Source organism: Equus quagga, chromosome 3, assembly GCF_021613505.1.
Source record: "Equus quagga isolate Etosha38 chromosome 3, UCLA_HA_Equagga_1.0, whole genome shotgun sequence".
NCBI lineage: Eukaryota > Metazoa > Chordata > Mammalia > Perissodactyla > Equidae > Equus > Equus quagga.
Genome location: NC_060269.1, coordinates 103,181,104 through 103,202,258, shown reverse-complemented (window position 1 = coordinate 103,202,258; position 21,155 = coordinate 103,181,104). Strand labels below are relative to the sequence as shown.

General features: G+C 35.4%; 1 protein-coding gene across 1 annotated transcript in view; it reads right to left on the bottom strand.

The window, feature by feature from the left end:
- Positions 1-354: 354 nt before the first annotated feature.
- The window catches only part of LOC124236960 (transmembrane protease serine 11C-like), a 58,707-nt gene continuing 37,906 nt past the window's right edge, over positions 355-21,155 (bottom strand). The window contains exons 6-10 of the mRNA XM_046656001.1: positions 11,519-11,557; positions 7,920-8,091; positions 6,451-6,710; positions 5,268-5,410; positions 355-516 (exon numbers count right to left, since the gene is read on the bottom strand). Coding sequence (XP_046511957.1) covers positions 355-516; positions 5,268-5,410; positions 6,451-6,710; positions 7,920-8,091; positions 11,519-11,557 — 776 coding nt within the window. The remainder of the gene's footprint in view (positions 517-5,267; positions 5,411-6,450; positions 6,711-7,919; positions 8,092-11,518; positions 11,558-21,155) is intronic.

The window sequence follows — 21,155 nt, the reverse complement described above, 5'->3', positions numbered from 1 at the left end:
GGATTGTTTATACGCTTAGAGGGGGGTTTATTTGAACACTTATTCTATGATTTCTCAGGGGACCTGCATCTGCAAATCAGCAGAGAAGATCTCCTTAGTAAATTGTAATCCAAATTTACTCATAAATTACCTTCGATCTGGAAAGGGGTAAAAGGGAAAATTGTATGTCCTGGTCCATTAATCTCACTAAAGTCTAATACACAAAGAGTTTTCGTAGTTCTAAAAATTGTGCATGTTTAAATTTGCAGTATTAAATGTGTATAAAGAGATTCTTAGTTGAATGTAGTTTGGGAATTATTAACATAATTAACAAGCATATAATCTTCGAGTTTTAATCTACAAACAGCTTCTGGACTAGAGGCCGGTTTTGGACATGATCCAGCCTCGATAGTATGTTACTCGAGTGTAGACACCAGGCTTGTTTGGAAGGGCACATTCATCTCCCCAGCTTACAATACCAGCAAGGAACCAAGTGCCCTTATAATCTGCACCAACCAGAGGTCCACCAGAATCACCCTAGAAAGAAAGAGGATATATACAATTACTATAATTTAAAGGTGAATACTGCTTATTTTTCTCTTTTGTAGTAAAGACAAGGAGAGACAGAAGATGGAAAAAACCCTAGATATTTCAATATTAAAATGATTCCAGTCTAGAATATTTTTGTGTTCTATAATCATTTATTTAAATAAAAGATATTGGTATATGTCTTTGGATATAACAATATAATAATGGAAAATATGTATGAAAAGTTTCAACTCAATTATTACCCAAAAGAGATACTGAAGGTTTTGTTGCTTATGCAGTCATCAGTATGCTGAGGAATTCTCTGATTATCTCCTTCAAATTCCCTATTTTGAGGCAGATGCTGGGAAAAAAGAAGGTTTATATTTACCTACCACCAGCACTGGACTATTGTTCTTCTGTTCTTGTGTAAACATCCCTTCAATTTTCAGAATTGTGCAATTTGGCTAAACTACCCTCTACACTTCTTATGATTGTCATCTACTGATGTTTAGACCATTTTTCAAGAATGATGGAACACTTTGGCATCTGGATTTTACTTTGCTCTAATCCTTCCCATCATCCTGAATAATTTCAACATCTATTGGATGAACCCATAGTCTCTTTGTTTCCTTGATTCTGATCATCTACATATTTATTAGACATTTCCAGGTCACTCCTTGTCATCATCTCGAGCTAGTCCATCTCTGAAATGCCATATTCAGCATTATGATTACATGTACCTATCCCTTCAGTTTTCTCATTCCACTACTTTTCACTTTACATCTACTCTTCAACCTCATTAAGAATGCCAATTCTTAATTCCTCCCTTTTCTCCTAGTGTATTAGCTTATTTCCTTTCCTTATGTGACTGTATTCCTAATTTACCTATACCACTACTCTTTCAATAGGATTCTCAGCTTCTTACCTTCCTCCCCATCATAACCTGGGCCAAACCATACACTGTGAAGAAAAATCATATTACAAATTTACACCCTCAAATCAACACCTCTTCCCAATATCTGTGTCCCTTGCCATATTCCTTTCTCATTTTTAAGAGCAGCCAATCCGAACTTTTCTCATTTTAGAATGAAAATTTTTTTTAAATTTTAAAAATTTTTTAAATGTGTATAATACACATAACATAAAAATTTACCATTTTAACTATTTTTAAGTATACAATTCAGCGGCATTAAGTACATTCATATTGTTGTGTCATCATTACCACCATCCATCTCCAGAACTTTTTTCATCTTGTAAAACTGAAATTCTATACCCATTAAACTCCCCATTGTTCCCTTTCTCCAGCTCCTGGAAACCATTACTCTACTTTTTGTCTCTAAAAATTGACTCTCTAGGTACCTCCTATGAGTGGAGTCATACAGTATTTTCCCTTTTGTGACCAGCTTGTTTCACTTAGCATAATGTCTTCAAGGTTCATACATGTTGTAGCATGTGTCAGAATTTTCTTCATTTTTACAGCTAAATAATAATTTTATGTATATACCACATTTTGTTTATCCACTTATCCATCAATGGGCACTTTGGCTGCTTCCATCTTTTGGCTCTTGTGAATAGTGCTGCTATGAACATGGATGTACACCTATCTATTTGTCCCTGCTTTCAATTCTTCTGGGTATATCCCCAGAAATGGAATTGCTGGATCATATGGTAATTTGTTTTTAACTTTTTTGAGGAACGCTTATGCTTTTTTCCATAGAGGCTGCACCATTTTACATTCCCACTGATGGTGAACTAGGCTCATTTCACAATTATAAAAAATCCAGTTCCGTCACTCAGAAGCTAGTGTCTTGCTTAGTTTCAAATTCATAGAGTAAGTGGGGAGTAACACGTAGCAATCTCTCTGTTTCTTGTCCCTATCGCTTTTGACTTCCCAGCTCACCTATATCAGCTCACATCTGTATCTAATCTCCTTTTCAGATAAATGGATATATTTAGTTCTTTCCAAGGCTAGTCCCTCCCTCATTCTCTGGATCAAGAAACTTGTTCTATCAATAACCTTCTCTTTTTTTGTTTGTATTCTCCTAATAGGTCTTCATTTCCTTCACTGCCATTCCCTTCCAGGCATATAGATTTTTTTTTGGAGGAGGGGGGATCTTGCCTACCTGAAAAATCACAACCCCTCTGGATCTTAAGACCACCTCTATTGCCCTAATTATCTTCCTTTCATAGCTAAGTGACTTGAAGTAGTAGTCTATATTGAAGTTTACATTTTCTCATCCCGTTCTCAACTTCCAAATTGTTTTTCTTTCCATTAATTCACCTTCCCAAACTTTACCAATAAACGATTGTTGAATTTGATACTCTTTCCAGCATTTATCTTACTTGACTTCTCTATGGCATGTGTCACTATTAGCTATTCCTTTTTCTGATCCCTGGACTCCTGTGACTCCAAGTTCTTATTGTTTTTCTGATCTTTCATAGCTCTTATTGTTAGCCCCTGAAAAACACATATACCCAAGTTCTGTTACTTAGGTGCTTCTTATTTTACACACTTTATCTGAACAATTGTATTCATGTTCTTGAATTTAACTACCATCCAGACAGCAATGACTTTAGGTATGTATCACTAGCCAGAACTCTTTCCTGAGTTCAAAGTTTTCATTTGTAATGGTATATTGGACATATCTGCCTGGCTATTCCACAGGTACCTCAAATTTAGCACACTCACACTGAACTTTCATCCTTTTCAAACCTGCTCTTTTTCCTGTACATCATTGCTCTAGTTGCTCAGGGAGAAATATCAGAGTTAGAATTTATTCTTTCGTTTCCTTCTTCCTCACATCTAATCAGCTCTCAGTCTTGTCCACTCAACAGTCTCTTCATTCCTGCTGTGTCTTAGTTGAAGCCCTCACTATCTTTCTTAGGCAAAATATTTTAACAGATTCCATTATCTCTAGCTCCCTTGCTTCCAGTCCATCTTCCCCTCTGCATGTATTGGATTTGGCAATTAGACAATCATTAGTAACCTTGGCTGGAATGCTTTCAGTGGACTGGAAGGGCAAAAGTCTGCGAGCAGTGGGTCACAGAGTGAATAAGTTGAGATTGTGGAGCAATGAGGCAAACTGTTCTTTAGAGATTTGACCGAGAAAGGGAGAGTAGAATATATCGAGAGAGAGACCTAATAATGTTTGTGGAATATGTGGAAGAGTCCATTAGAGTGGGACAATTTGGAAAATATGGAAGAAAGTTAAAATTAATGGAAAGTTCAAATACCTATGTAGGTGGAAAGAGAGTGGATGAAGAACACAGGTAAAAGATTAGCTTTGAATAAAAGAAACTTGTTCATCCTAAGCCTAGAAGGTGAGGATAAGTATAAATATAAATCTACCAGGTAGAAAAGAATTGAAAGGAGTTCTCATATGATTGCTTTCCTTTCTTTTTCTAGTTAGTAGGAGGGAATGTCATATGTTATGAAATATAAGGGCCTAGTGGGATACATTCAAACAATGTAATGACAGTTTGACTTAGCAGCATAAAAGATGCATTAAAGTGTGTTAAGGACCCAGCTGTGATTATATGACACGAATTTACAAGGCTGCAAGATTTCTTTTAGCTGTGCTCAGGAGCCCACATGTAAAAGCAAGTATAGTAGATAGATTGCTCTCTGGTAGAGATTACTAGGATGAGTGTGGTGGAAGTGGAAGATGGTGAAGTCATTGAGGGCACTGTCAATAGAGTGGTTGAAATAAGAAAGCATGGGTTCTAGGCTGCATAAGGTTAGAAAAGAGTCATGGGCTGAGGGTGATGGACTGAGAGAAAATTGAGAGAAACAGGGATTTAAGCTTGTCATGACTTCAAAGAACAGGTTTGTGAGACAGTTGGAAAGATGGGAATCTGTAATTAGAGATAATAATTATGTATCACAAGTACTTGTTTGCGTGTCTTCCAGCTCCTAGAGTGCAAGAACAATGCTTTATTCACTTTTAACTCCCCTGCACCTAGCACAGGGTCTGGTCCATAGTTGGCAGTCAATAAGTAATCATTACATGAACGAAAGAATGGATAAAATAAGGGTCTTCCTGGCTTTATCACTGATTCTGCCTGCCTAGGTAACTACAGTAGGACTTTGTTAGCTCTTGGACTATTGCTCATAAATAGCATCAGAGGTGTTTAGAGCATATTAAACATAAGGAAAGGCAGCTTAGGGTAGCATTCAGAGTATAGGCTCTGGAACCCAATTTCCTGTGTTTAAATCTCAGTTCTGCCACTGAATACCTGTGTGAGTTTAGACAAATCACTTAATCTCTTTGTCTCAGTCTCCTCATCTGAGAAATAGTGTTTATAATAGTACAAACATACATCACAGGATTGTGATAACTTGAATATATTAATATTTGTAAAGAGCTTAAAACAGTGCTTGGCACATGGAGATGCTATATAAGTATTGTTAAATAAATAAAATTTTTAGGGTGTTGGACCCAGTTGCGTGTTTCTCAGTGAAAGAGGGCCAGTTGAACTAGAGTCACCAATATTCCATTTCATCTCTGTATTGCTTATTCCAAATTGAGTTTCTTCCCCACTCCCACGCACTGCTTCTTATAACAGTAAGGGTGGTTTAGCACCATAGTACTTTAATGAGACCTATCAGATACCAGTATAATTTTAATTAGTTACTTTGGCTATGAAACATCCTTAAACCTTTAAAAAATTGTCAGTCTTTTGAGAAAATTGAACAGGTTAATTGGAAATTGAAAACTACAAGAAAAAAGTCTTCTTGAGAATGGAATAGGCAGATTTACCTGGCAGGCATCCACATTTCCCTCCAGGAACCCGGCACATAGCATTCCAGGGGTGATCACACCACTGTATACCTTTCCACGGTTGCAGATCTTATTATCTATGATCTTCACTAATCCTTTTTGGAGTATATTAGGACTTATTCCTAAAGGGAGAAAATTGTATAATTTTTGCTCAAGTCAATATCAATCCCTCTGGCTAGATTATTAGTATCTAACACTATGTACAATTTCCAAATCAATGTAAAACATATGTTTTAATTAAGCTTTAATTGTATCCTTTCTTAGTAACAAGGAAGTAATGTTATGAACACACCAAGCTATTGTTAAAAATGACCGTCTTTAGAAATACTTGGTTTGTCCATCCATATGTGATGGGATTTTTCCCCTTTTGAATTGTTTTGGAATTTTACATTTTTTACATCTATGCCTTAGAAAGCAAAATGAAAAATTCATATTTCAGAAACATACAATTTTATAATCATTTTTATATTGTCTGCTGTTTGTTACTATAATTCTGAATCTTCGAATTAATTTTAGGTTTATTTTTTTCTGCTTTCAAATGCATTTATAAACATGAAGAGCCACTAAATCTTTACATTATTAGTGTCATAGGGATGCACATGTTTAAATGGTCTTTGCTTAAGTTTTGCCTTGTCACAGAGGGCTACTCATTTTACCCCATCGAAAATGCTCAATCCTCTGTGGTCTTTGTTTTTTCTATGACACTTACCTGCATAAAACATGCTGTGTAATCTACTTATTTATTATATTTCATGAATATTATCTGTCTTTTTTTGCTAAGAATGTAAGCTTTATGAGGGCAGAAATATTTGCCTAGTTTATTCAGTAACATATCCAAACCAGCTAGGACAGTACTTGGAACAGAGGTGGTGATCAAAATAAATGCTTATGGAATGAATGAATGAAAAGGAGGAAAATTAATTACTTATTAAAATAATACATTTCTGTAAAGCTGCCATTGTTAAGGGAAATTATTGTAAATAGTCCTATGAAATTGTAGTTTCTGTATGAATGTTGTTGAGGATATTTTTCAATCCATTGCACATTATTCTCTTTAAAATAATACAGATAAAGTATTTCTTAGTGTTAGTTCTGATTCTGAGTTTTTTTTGTTAAACTCCTAAAACTCAAACCATGTAATGGAGGAAGGTTAGGAACTCACCATCAGACTTTAATGTTCCCCATCCAGTGACCACCACATCAGAATTGGGTGGGAATGAATAAGTAGGTTCTGGAAGACATGCTCTTCGGATGTTGCTTGAATATAATACTGGCGAAGACAGATGCACAAGAGCAATGTCATTATTGTGTGCAGGGTAATGGTAATTTTCGTGAATTATTATATTCTTGACACTTCGCTGTATCTGTGGATCACTTAAAAGAAGCCCAAAAGTAACTTTCCATCCTTTGGGATCCTTGGCCCTAAAGAAAATAAATTTATTTATTAGAAGTCCTATATATTGGAATTGTAGGAATTAATATCTTAAACTTTTTTTAACAGTTAGATATATTTTGAAGTTCCATAGTACATACAAGCATACAAAAGTGAAGCTATATGTAAGAGAAAAAATAAAAATAATGGTAACATGAATAGACTTTGGATAACTCAGTAAGTTATATTTTAAAAGATAACCTATGGAAACTACATTTTATTCCTTATTTTGTCCAGAAAAGACTCATGGGGATTTAGAAAGATACAGATGACAGCACAAGATAATAAGATTAAAGATAAAGTGGGCAAGGATATGGGACAGAGTAAATTTATGGAAATTAAGGAAATAGTCTAAGTCCTCTTTTATACTCATTAAAAACTATAAATAGAAAGATATTTTTGACTTTTACTATTATTTATTAATCAAGGGTTTGTATATTAAGCACTGAAAAATAGTGCTGCTGGAACATTTTCAAACTCTTAAGTTCGAAAAGAATTTTTGTTTAAAAATAAAACCAGTAAGTGCTACATAAAACCAATAGAAATTAGTGAACTGAACCATCAAATAAAAGGGTAAAAACTTTTAGGTAAAAAAAATAGCAAACTTTTGGTGCAATAATATATCCTTTAAAGAAATAATCATTTCAAATAGGGCTATAATATATATGGGAGGATGCAGGATGAATTCAAATACTTATGATTAAATCAGTAAGACAATGTAATAATGATGAGAAAGAAAGAAAGAGAAGACCTGTGTTCAACTTGGGATTTACAGTTTCTTTATAAAATTAAATTAAATTAATCTAGCTTAATGATTCTCAGCTGAGGGCTATTTTGTCTTCCAGGAGACATGTAGTAGTGTCTTGAGACATTTTTGGTTTTCAGTCCTGGGGGGATACTGGCATTTGCTGAGTAGAGGCCAGTCATGCTGCTAAATATCCTATAATGTACAGGATATCACCCACAAGAAAGAATTATTTGGTCCGAAATATCAATTGTGTCACTTTTGACAAACCCTGCTCTGGTCTGAATATATCTGTTTTTTTTTACTGATACTTCCACTGAGTAACTTTGAGGATCTATACTTCACAATATTGAACAGTTGGAGGCATAGTGGTGTGACCATATTCTTGAAAGATGTGTATCAGATGTTTAGGTACTTGAGTGGCTTTGAGGCCTTTATGTGGTCTAGAACTTACTTTATGAAACAGTGAGCAGCAGTGACAAGCCAGCTGTTACTAATCAGAGTGGCTCCACACAGGTGGACATTGTTCTGTTGAAGGCTAGCTTGCCAGGGCCATTCCCCTTCTTTGGCATCCACGCCCTCTGCTATCTTGTTGCCAGAGGAAGTTATTGTGCGTTGTCCACAACCTGCTCAAAATAGAGTTCATTAGCATATAATGATATTGATATTACTTATGCATACATTGCTATAGTAAACAAGTGCCCCATAATACATGTCACTGTTAACTATTAACTGAGGAAAAACTCACAGTCTTGGAGAAGTTAGGACTAACTTACTGCGACCTGAGATTTCCTAAGAATTCAAAGTTGATTGACATTATCCTCTCCCATCTTTATCATTCACATACACTCTCTGTGTGTCTGGAATTAAATGTTTGCATGTGGAATATAATAATGACATAACCAGTTACTAAGTCGCATAGGGAAATGTGTGCTTTTTAATTTTGTGAGCAGTTTTTTAAAGCAATGATTGCTGTGAAACACTCATAAGAAAGTGAGAATGAATGTGAATATGAATGAAATATTGATGAGAATCAGAGTAGACAGAAATGTGTTCACGCTCAAGTTCCAATACATAATACCTGCATAAAAGGAATAACACTTGAAGACAGCCAACTCTTTCCCAAAGTTATATGCTTCTCTGAATCGGGACTGTGCTCTAGGGTCAGTTTAGATCCAGAGGAACTGCTAGATTCTTAAATCTTTAAGGCAAATCTGTAGTAATAGTACAACTTCACTATTATTCTGTCTGACTCTCTGAGTCTCTTGACTGTCTTATCTTACTCCAACTATAGCACTGAGATTGTCCCTTAATAGTTTATGGTATCTTTTACTAGAGGTTGTCAACTTCATTAATAAATATTTTTAGAGGGCAGAAACCATATTTTTTTTTAAAAAATGTATCTCCAGAACCTACCGCAGAGAACCTATCACATAAAAGGAGCTTGACAAATGTTTGTAGAAGTGAAGTCTATAGAGTGTAATCCATGAGGCATCTTGAAATAAAAATGATGTTTGACTGCAAACGCTTTTCTATAATAGGTATGTTCCTAAGCATTTAGAGAGTGAAGAAAACTTGCCATAATCAATGTGATGGGCGTAGATTAAAAGCAGTGGCTCTCAATCAGGGACAATTTTGCACACCATCTCCCCCATCCCCAGGAGAAATTTGGCAATACCTGGAGACATTTTTGGTTGTCATAATTGGGGAAGGGGCTACTGGTATCTAGTGGATAGAAGCCAGGGATGCTACTAAAAGTCCTATAATGCACAGGACTGTCCCTGAAACAAAGAATTATGTGGCCCGAAATGTTAATAGTGTTAAGATTGAGAAACTCTGAGTTAGAGAAAGGTATTTGTATCAAGAATAAGAACCTTAAAATTAATTGGAAAGGTTAGATGGTCGATTGCTTCTCAGAGATGTTGTTAATTATATGTGACAAGATGTATCTTGAGATATTCTTTCCTGAGAGTGGAAAGGCATTAGTTGCACAGGGGAGGGACATGAAGACTTTTAAAAAGGCCTTCGCTAGCCCTCTGAAGTCCTTAGGTTTATATATTGCTTCTGATTCTTGATAGTTGTAGATTCCAGATTGCATTTTTGATGCAAACCAAATGTAGGCATCCACTTCATAAAAATCACTTAGCTGAAGCAGAACCTTTGTGGTTGCTATTTTGAATGAGAGAGCTCTTACATTGACTCGCTGAATGTAACTCCCTTTTCTTTGCCTCTTTCTTTCCACTCCCTATCATGGATACTACAAAGAATAATACAAATAATCCAGAACCTAAAGGTATAATAGTTCCTCCCTATCCTCCCTTTTGTTTGGACAACTCCTAAAGGAAGTTGGCTTTTACTCAACTTCCTTCAGAGGAATATAAAAACAAAGATGCTTCTCTGTGGGCTAGGAGAACCTCTCCTGGGTGACTCTACTTCCCTGTTTCTGCTCTTACTCAGAAGTTTAATCTAATTGATATCCACGTATCAATTTCCATTCTGAGTTCTCATTTACTCATGATTGTTGTCTCTGTTAAGCTTTCAGCTGCCACCTCTGCAGTATTACCTTGTTAATTACCTCTGATTTACGTGGCACATTGTAGCTTTTGTTATGTCAAAGAAGTCATGTGGTAAATTTCAAGGACTTGAGAAATATAATGAAGACTCAGTAGCTGATACTTTCAGAAACATCAGGGAATCTACCAAGTTCTTACAAGCCTCCTTACCCTTCTAACTTCTACCCCATCACCTATTACTACACTTGAATGCAATTTAAGTTACCTGCCAAACTCTATTCTTTCTTCAGCCCTGTTTGATTTTTCTTGCCTACCTCTCCCTTCTCCCTTTTCATTTAAATTACAATTACAATCTCAGATAGGACAAGTCAAATTCAGAACCCTGATCTGGATGGCTGTTTATAGTGTTCCAGCTAGGAGATCGACAAATTGGCTGATTCCTTTCTTACCATGCTTTTATTTCTGTCTTGATTACCTCTCTTCCACCAGCCTGACAAATTACAAATTGTGGATTTTGATCATATCAGTACTGAAGTTTTTAATTGGAATAATTTGCTTTGAAATGTCTTATTAAATTGCTTCAGGATTGTTCAGTCAAAATATATCAGACAGAAAAATAATCTAATACAGCTTTGTGTTTAAGTTTTTCCCAGTTGCTCAGAAATAACTATGCTGTGACTGAAGAATAGTAAGAGCTGTCAGGGTCAGTGTCACCTTGGTTCTGGAGGGTGATTCCTCTAATCCAGCTGCCCCAGTCAGTCTGTCCCCAGAGAAGAGCAATGCTTCTCCTGACAGCCTGCTCCAGGTTCTGGCGACCCTAGGGATCCCATTTCCCAGGGCTGCTATGGGGAGAACGGAAGCAGAATGCCATGGCCAGCAAGGAAGCTGCTCACATGTAAGGCAGCTGACTTAGCACACTAAACTCGGCTTGTGAGGTTAGAATTTCACAGTGAGTTTCTAGGCCTGAAGTTTTCATAGAATAGAAAATACAAATGGCTGACCTCTACTGAGTGTTTTGTATGAGCTCTATACTCTTGTAAGTACTTTACTTGTACTACCTTCTTTTATTGCCACAACAACTTGGAACTGAGGGTTTAAGAAGTTAACCTGTGTAGATTCAGCCAGTGAGTAAGTGGCAGATTTAGGGCTGAAAACTGATGTGTATCTGGTTTTAAACTGTAAATTCTTTTTTTTTTTTTTGAGGAAGATTAGCCCTGAGCTAACATCTGCTGCCAATCCTCCTCTTTTTGCTGAGGAAGACTGGCCCTGAGCTAACATCCATGCCCATCTTCCTCTACTTTATATGTGGGATGCCTACAACAGCATGGCTTGCTGAGTGGTGCCATGTCCACACCTGGGATCTGAACCAGCGAACCCTGGGCTGCCGAAGCAGAATGTGCAAAATTAACTGCTGCACCACTGGGCCGGCCCCTTCCCATTACATGTTTATGGATACCACATTGATTCTCAAAGAGAGGTCTTTTTTGCCATCCAAGGAATTAAGTTTCACTAGAAAATAACTCTTTGTTAATGAACTTACAGCTATGGAGAAGATTTTCTGCTGTCGGCATTGCAATGTCTAAAAGTTAAGAGAAAAGAAAATGAAAATATTTATATTTATGAACACATTTTAACATTATTCATATTAATAGTTTTGTTTTTGTGAACACATTATTCTGTAGCCATAATAATTTTATTCAATATTGATTATATAATTTCTATGTTCATAGATTAGTATAAAGTAATAAAATCTTGGCATTCATTCTTCTGTTTCTAAAAAAGACTCTCAGGTTTCCTGTTATAGTTATTTGAAAAAGAGGTCTGGGTCCTGGAAGGTACTCAAATATATAAAAAATGGTGATCTTTCACCATATCTTGAATCCAAATCACCAGATAACTGAATGTACTCAACATCTTTTATGTACCACTTGAAATACCCTTGGCCCATCTCTTAGTCCAGCTGCAATGTGATGACCAATTCCATGCAGATTTGGATCTGCTTTACTCAGAAATAACTTGACAGATGCCTTTCTCAAGTCAGCACCTACGACTTCTCACTTCCTGCTAGAAGGACCCGCTCAACATTCCCAAAAGGACAATAGGAAATGTGGGAGTTAATTCTCTTGGAGCCAGTGTAAGATGGGAGCTGATGGACAGATGCTTCCCCTTTTGGTCACAGGGGAGCACAGTTCTGAAATATAATTCATGAGGTCTCCTAGGATGGAGCTAGAGTTGCCCCTAGTGTGGCCAACTCTCCCTCCTCATTTTACTCTTTCTGCCCTTTACTCTTTCTCAAATTAACTGTGGTATGCAAGTCTCTGTCTTAGGCTCTGCTTTTTGGGAAATCAGACTGACACTCAAATAACTATATATCATAATAAATAATGCTAATAACTAGGAGAGAGTCATGCATTGTTATATTTAGTGCATTTTTTGATGTTGAGTGCATTTTGCTATATTTTGATCCTTTTAAAATTAATCCCCTTTGTGTGGTAAGTTTCAATTATTCAGAATATTCAATTAGGTATGCCGTTCCATTTCCCATTTATTCTGGATAAAAAAAATTTAAAATTTAACTTTAGTAATAAGGCAGACTTTACCATTATCTACTCATTCCTAGACATCTAGGGAATATTATAGGATGAGATTTACTCCACACCATTTTGCTATGGGCTCCACGTCCCTGCAGAATTGCAAACTTGTTCAATTCATGTTGGAAGTGTGTGAAGAGAGGGTGAACAAATGAGTCACAACTATGTCCCAAATTTTAGATGCAGAGAACTGTAAATCCACTAGCCATTTCTACTTAAGAGTTTCCCTTCAAAAAGAAATTACTAGTTGCTCCATAAATTAAATACTATAAACACCAATGTAGATTCATTTTTATTTTGTTCTTAGATTTCTATAAATCCAGGAGGCAGTATCCAGTTCTATATGCCAATTACAGTTACACATTCTTACATTAGGTTGCACAACAAATCAGTGAGACAAAAGAATCCTTTACCAGAGAGTCAGCCTGTCTGAACAAAAAGGCAGGAGCTTTTCAGCAGTCAGATGAACTATGAGTAGATTTGAGCCACACCTACTTAAACAGAAAGGTGCATATTTCCATCTAATCCTTCAGAGCTGCCTTCCAGAGGCTAATTTTGTTTGATATGAAACCTTTAGAGGTTAACTTTGAGCTTGTATGGTTGGCAAAATATATCAAACTGTATTAAGATTTTGAGAAATAATTAAACTGTTTAACTTGACTGGAAAAATGCTAATTCCTACATCTTAAGAACTCATTCTTTAGAAACTCTAGTATATTCACAGAACTTTCTTCCTTCTTTGAAGCTTTCTTTATTGATGCGTGACTTGCTAAAGGGAAGAACTGTTTTTGATGTATAATTTACTTTTAATAGTTGTATTATCCCAGAGCTTTATAGAATAACTACCACTTGGATAGGTAGAAGACAGACAAGTACAATGAATGGGGGTTGATTTATTCTGTCACTCCTTTGGACTGAGTCATTGCTATGGCTGTCTGTGTTTTCTTCCTTTTAAATCCCTTTGAACTCCTATGATTTATCTCTGAATCAAGGAGTCAACACTATAGCCTAAGATACTCTGTTTATGAAGTAACATATAAAGGAAGTGACAAAAAACAATGGCACTGCCCCTGCCAAGGAAAGGATTTCATCAAAGGATAATAAGACAAAGTTTTAAAAAACAGCTCCGCAAATGTGCATTGGTCTTCCCTATGGGCCAAGAATCAAAGAAGAATTGAGTGAATGCTGCCCTCAATGAACTTGGAGTGTAGTGGGAGTGATGTATAACTAAGTAGATAATTTAATATTATGTGATAAGTGCTATGGCAGATATATGCATAGATGGATGCAGCAAGAAAAGTCAGTTAGCATAGAGGGCTGACTGGGGAATAGGAACAGCTGATGACATATTTTTTTGGGAAGGAGTCAAGAAATTAATATTATTGGGGGCAAAATAGGCATAATTCACTCAATATTGAACGCTATATTAGAAAAGATGCTTACATGCTTCTTTTGGATCTGTAATTGTTTTGTATTTGGTGTCTTTCTGGGGTTAGCAAGTAAGAAATGCAACTCTGAATGCACTAGTAAGAATGGGGACTTTCTAAAAGTCTGGTATCCAGTGAATATTCCTTAAAAAAAGGTCTGATATGTAATAACAATGAAAACTAAGCTGTATGATTTTAAAGTATAGGGAGGAATTTTACAGTAGGAGTAGATACATTTATAATATAAATTTTACATAGACCATGTAAATTTAGGTGAATTTGTTACTTTACATGAGTCCAAATGCTAAATTGGTTGATTAATCTTACTTTTCATGTAGTTTTCCTAGAGTTCTAGCATTAAAATATTGAGGAGATTAGCTGAATTCTCTTATGGAATGTGTTTTATGGGATATTTAAAAATGTTCCTGTGGTAGATTTCTGACAACTTTAAAACTATAAATTACATGGACTTATTGAGCAAGGTAACTACTATAAAATTGTTTTATGACACAGAAATGATCATCTCCTACTGTGGAAGTTCATTCACAATATTTTCACCAAAAAAAGGGAGAAAAAGCCACTAGAACATTAATATGGCTGATCTGCATTAAAAGGCGAAGGATCAGAGTGTGGACCTGGATTGAGGTTGAACAAAGTCAGAATCCTTCACTCACTGCAGGTTTTGATTAGTCACCTGGCTGCATATTTAACCTCAACAAATGCTTTTCTTTCTGTTTGTGATTAGACTTAGTGGTTAAATATTACATATCAATCTGTCGTTCCTCAGAGTGACATAGATCAGTTTTTCATGGTACATGTCTTCAGTATTCTTGCTGTCTTGACTCTGAAGATGAAATTCTAAAACTATTTAATTAAGATTCAATTAATTAAATATTTATAAATGAATTAAACTTAATTAATTAATAGCCAGTTGTACATACAAGTGGTAGTTTTTAAGGTAGGACTGTGCTCCAAATTTTTTTAACGTAGATTTCAATAAATATGAAAAGTCAGAAATATCTATTTTTGTCTGGATATTATATATGCTTATCCTATGACTTAGCCATTGTTGATTTTAAGCTTTGAAAGCAGTACAAAAGATTCCTGTAGTGCAGAGAGGACAAGGCACATACGGTGGAGTATATTTAGACAGTTAATGTTGATGTAGTGAGCAGTGGATAATGTAAGTGATAACATCTGTCATGCTTTGAAATGAAATCCTTGTGTTTCTAAGGGGCCCTTTTGAGGACACACGTTGGACAGGAGGTTAATATTTAGGATTAGCACTTTCAGTTTGGAAAGTGTCTAGCTTGGCTCTCCCAGGTGCCTAGACACCTTGTGAAGGTCTGCATTTTGATGGCACAGCTCTGGTGTTTCATCCAGCAGAGAATACTTTGTGGATTCCTTTCAGTTCGTGTCCAATACTTTCTTTAAGACCCATGTTAAGAGGTAGCTTTTCTAAGAAGCTTTCCTTCTTATCTCCCCTTTCTCAGATACTCTCTTAGCTTCAGGGTCCCTTTCCAATTTGCATATAGTAGTTTTTGATGCAAAATAACTATCACCTGGTAATATTCAGTTGTTCATTCTGAATGAATTAAACTTTTTTCTCTGGAATTTATGTCAAGGTGCTTGTTTTAAATATATGTTTCCTATAGTAAAAAAAAAAGAAAAGAATTTCTTCTGGGAACTATATATATTTGAAAAACATACTGAAAAATAAAAATATTCAGGCAGTGATTAAAAGACCCAATTACAACCATAGTGGAATTTATAGACATTTTATGTAATACGTATGAGTAAATCTGTGATGATTTTTGATGTTGCCTGAATAAGCTGTTATTAAACACAAAGCACAGCTATTCTTTTCTTACACAGAACACATAGGATTCTTGTGTATGTTTTTGGAAATTCTGCATAAGAGGCAAAGAATTTGAAGAGTACAAAGAATGGAAAAGCTGGTTTGGAAGAAATTTCTGAAATCTTTAAGTTTGAATTTCTACCTAGCCTGATTTGACGGACTTGGTAAACATCTTTCTTTTTAAAAAACAGCTATTAATATATTGAATGCATTTTCTTGTCCCTTATTGATTTTTTCCCACATTATGAACTTTAATAAAAACTCTTGGATGCATATATTATCAGAAACAAAAATCACTTTAAGGGAACAAAACATTAAAACTGGCATTTCATAGTATGAGAGAAGCAGGAAGGAAACGGTTCTATGTAATTCATTAGTGATATAAAAGAAGATTTAAAGTAGTTTTGCCTGATAGCTTTAGTATCTTTACAATCTTATATAAAGTGTTTATGACTGTCAAAAGATTTCAGGCTGCTGGGATGGAAGATAAAATATCACTATTATATTTTCATAAGAGTAACTCCATAATGCTAGCTTTTCTGAGTTTTAAAAAGATTTCCAAATTTCTCAAAAACATTAAAAAATACTCACACTATGACTCACTTAAATAATATTTGTTATGACAGTAACTGAGATCTAGGAACATGAAGGATAAGGAACCAAACTCATCAGGACATCTAAGATATAATCTCAAGAAATGTGTATGTATATGTTTTTTATAATGTAATTTAAAAAAACTCAACATTTTATTATGAGATAACAGTAGATTCAGATACAGTTGTAATAAATAATATTTGTATAACCTTTACCCAATTTACCCCAAAGGGAATATCTTTCAAAAATGTTGAAAAGGTAACATCTTCAAGACTATAGTACAATATCATAATCAGGATATTGATGTTGATGCTTTTAAAACATAGAACATTTCTATCACCACAGGGATTCATCATGTTGCCATTTTATAGCCACATCTGCTTCCTCCCATTATTCCTTCCTTTGTCTCTGTCAACCACTAATCTGTTCTCCCATTCCATAGTTTTGTCATTTCAAGAATGTCATAATAAGTGGAATCATACAATATGTAACTTTTTGGATTGGCTTCTTTTACTTAGTGTAATTCTCTAGAGATTCTTCAAGTTCTCTTTACTGCTGTGTAGCATTCCATGGTATGAGGTACCCGAGTTTTAACCATTTACTTGTTGAAGGATATCTGGTTTGTTTTCAGTTTTGGGCTATTAGGAATAAAGCTGCTATAAACATTCATGTACAAGTTTTGTTTGAGCATGAGTCATCATTTGTCTGGGATAATGCCTAGGAGTGCAATTGCTGGGTTGTATGGTAGTTGCATGTTTAATTTTTTAAGAAACTACCAAACTATTTTCCAGAGTGGATATACCATTTTACACTCCCATGGGCAGGGTATGAGTGATTCACTTTCTCCATATTCTTGCCAGCATTTGGTTTTGTCATTACTTTTTATTTTAGCCATTCTCATAAGTGTGTAGCAGTATCTCATTGTAGTTTAAGTTTTATTTCTCTAATTGCTAATGATATCAAACATCTGTTTATGTGCTTATTTGCAATCTGTATATCTTTTTTGGTCAAGTGTATCTTCACATCTTTTCCCCATTTTCTAAATGTATTATTTGGGTTTTTTTCACTGACTTTTGAGAGTTCTTTATATATTCTAGATACTAGTCTTTTGATATGTAGTGTGCAAATATTTTTTCCTGAGTCTGTAGCTTTCTTTTTTCATCCTTTCAACATGGTGAAATTTCACAGAACAAAAATTTTAATTTTGATGAAATCCAATTTATCAATTTTTCCTCTTATGTATCATGCTTTTGGTGTCAAGTCTAAGAACTCTTCCTAGCTCTAGATGCCAAAGATTTTCTCCTACATTTTTTCCTAAAAGATATAATCCTGTATATCAATTTGGGGACAATTGACATCTTTATTAGTTTGAGTCTTCCAATCCATACATATGGCTTTTCTCTCAATTTATTTAGATCTTCTTTGATTTCTTTCATCAGTGTTATGTAGTTTTCAGAATATAAGACCTATCATGGTTTTATTAGAGCCTAACAAGAGTGAAGTATAAACTCCTCACTCAGCCTTTGCTGTCATGAGTAGGGGTAAGGCCATAGTTTTTTCTGTGTTGTTTTGGCTGGAGTAAAGCAGTTATTGTCTAAAAGTATTCCATCTTGCTATGCTGATCCTTACCTGATCTTTTGCCTAGAGAGAGCAGGCTTTTTTTCTCCTGCACCTTTGGGAGTTTTTGGGTTGCTGGCTTCTTCAGCTCCAATTTTGGGATACATGAAGCAAACCAGGGGACTCACATGGTGTTGTTGGGCCCTGAGGTCGCTAGCCAGTCTGGGCTTTTATGTTTGTTTTATATCTAATATCTACGGGTTATAGTTATATTTAGTGAGGGGAGTAGGGAAAAGTACATCTAATCCATCTTCCTGGAAGGTAAAGTCATGTATCCCTTATTGAATATTTATAAAACTATTTTTCTCCCACATTTTTGTCTTTTTTGTTGTTTTATCATCTCAAATCCTGACTCCTCTTCCTTCTTTCTGACAAGTAAAAATATTTCCCCAATTACTATCTTTGATTCTCCCTCTTCTCATCTTTCTATATTCTTTGCAATGTTATCCTTTTTCAGGACTTCATTATTACCTTATGGAAATGACCATCATATTTATGATTTTAGACCCAAGCTTCCTCCAGAGGACTAATTCTTTATTTTCAAATGCTTGATAAATAACTTTATCTAGAGATGTATTTTCTATCTCATACTCAAAATGAAAGCTAACCGTTGATATTCAACTCTTTCTTCATTGTCTCCTATTTTTCTGTTTCCTTAAACATAAAACTTAGATGTTATATTCAATTCCTCTCACTATCGTGCCTTACATCCAGTTATTAAATTCTGTCAATTCTATAAATATAATCTCTTTGACATATGTCCAGTATTTCTAATATTATTTTTACTGTGATAGTTCAGGTTTTCAGTTCTTCACACTTGGACCATGGTAATTTCTTCCTAACTGGTGACACTGTTTAAAGACTCTCTCCTCTAGTTCATTTTTCACAATATTATGAGATAAAATTTTAGAAAGCAAAGCTTTGACTATGTGTCTTTCATAATTTAATAATCTTAATGGACCCTTTATGCCTACCAAAGCACAAACTCTTTAACTTAAAACTCATCGCTCTTAATTTTGATTACGTTATAATTCACTCAAGGTAGGCATGAGAGATGCTGTGGCCTCAAAGGCTTAGGTTCCTGGGAAATGAAAGGAAGCTAGGACATACTTGATAGGACACAGGGGAGTTGGTCTAGTTGTATGAAGGTTGGCCTCTTATGAGTATGTGAGCCAAGTGGGGTTTCTGAAAGGCCATAGAAAATTTGAGCTTATTTGGGCTTGATGGTGATTGGCAGTGCACGCTGGCAGGTTGTATTGGTCAGGGTTCTCTAGAGAAATGGAACCTACCTATCTAACCATCATCTATCTATGTATTTAATTGTTATGAGGAATTGCCTCACAGGCAATTATGGATCCTGAGAAGTTCCATGATCAGCCATCTACAAGTTGGAGACCCAGAAAAGCTGGTAGCATAATTCTAGTCCAATTCCAAAGGCCTGAGAACTGGACTGCTGATGGTGTAAATCTCAGTCCGAGGGCAGAAGACCAATGTTCCATCTCAATCAGGCAGGCAGAGAGACTTCACCTTTCCTCTGTCATTTTGTTCTATTCAGGCCCTCAATGGATTGGATTATGTCCGCCCACATTGGGAAGGGCAGTCAACTTTTTTCAGTCCACCTATTCAAATGCTAGTGTCTTCTGGAAACATTTTCACAGACACACCTAGAAATAATGTTTAACCAGATATCTGGACATCCTGTGGCCCAGTCAAGCTGACACATAAAATTAACCATCACACAAATGTATCTCAACCTCAGATGGATGATGCTGTACATCAGTCAGGACAGTAGTGTCTGGGTTCTAGGTGTTCAATCCCATGGGTACAAGACCCCAACCATTTTATGGGGAGGTGGCAAAAGCTAGTCTAGCTGTTATGACCCACGCTAAATGGCTAAGTTTTATGAGAAGAATTTCAGTTTTAACAGAGAATGGGAATGCAAAACCACAAACTGCTATAATAGAGATAGTGTACAAAACTATCTAAAATGGAGAAGCAGGTTGGGAACTCAGTCAAGAAGTGTCAAGAGAAAGATGTGATACAGAGAGCATATGGCAGAAGTTCAGCACTCATCCCAAGTATGTTGGACCTAAATTGGCAGGGTGAATTGAGAACTCCACTGAATAAAATCTCTTGGGGTCTGGTCTACTAATAGCCTGCCTATTTTGGTCTGAAGTCTCAGGGAGTTTAGCTGTGTCTAGAACTGAGTCACTCCTGATGGATCTACCAAGTAGTCCAGGCAATTAACTAAGTTGACCCACTAGATGGACTATTTTAGTATTAATCATTTAAAATTAGTGCCTGACTATCAAAAAATAACTGCTATAAAATTATAATTTTTTTCCTCTTATAGAGATTAGAAAATAAGAATGATTAGTTTGGTTGGCCATTCTTAGTTCATGGATATTTTTTTGGAATTATGTCTCATGTGCCCTATTGATAGCATGTTCTTTAATGCAGTGACCATCTATTAATATTTAAACTCTTTTAAAATATCTGGACAGTGTCTAATACATAATTGCGTTAATCAATAATATATATTTCAAAGTCTAAACTCAAGATCGCATTTGAAAAATATGTAAAGAAATATTATTTTAAGTAAATTACTGGCTTGTTGAAAGACGTTTTGAAATACCACTGGGAATAGTGCTCCACATCTCTCGGGAGACTTAGGAACATTTTCTCTGGAATAAAGTCAAGAATCAGGAAACAAGAGTGTCTGAGGAGCCAAAAGGTATATCAAAAAAATCAATACACTAAAGTTTATATACTTAAATAAGAAGGCCCAACACACTCTCAGTCGAAAGCATTTGCTTTTCTAATTTTTATATATAATTTACTGAAAAATATTTAAAATTAATTTGAAGAAGGTAGAGAAAGAACATAGGGAAAATAGAAGTGACAGCAGCAACTCTGCTTTGACAATAAAGTATGAGAAAGAAATAAAATATAAAGAACAAATACAAGAGCTCAAAAACTTAAATATTGGAGTTATTTGGTGAAGGTGCCAAAAACCCTACATTTCCCTAAATGCCTTGAGGGCACCACAATATCCACTATATATTAATGGATGTCCATAGTGATGTCAGA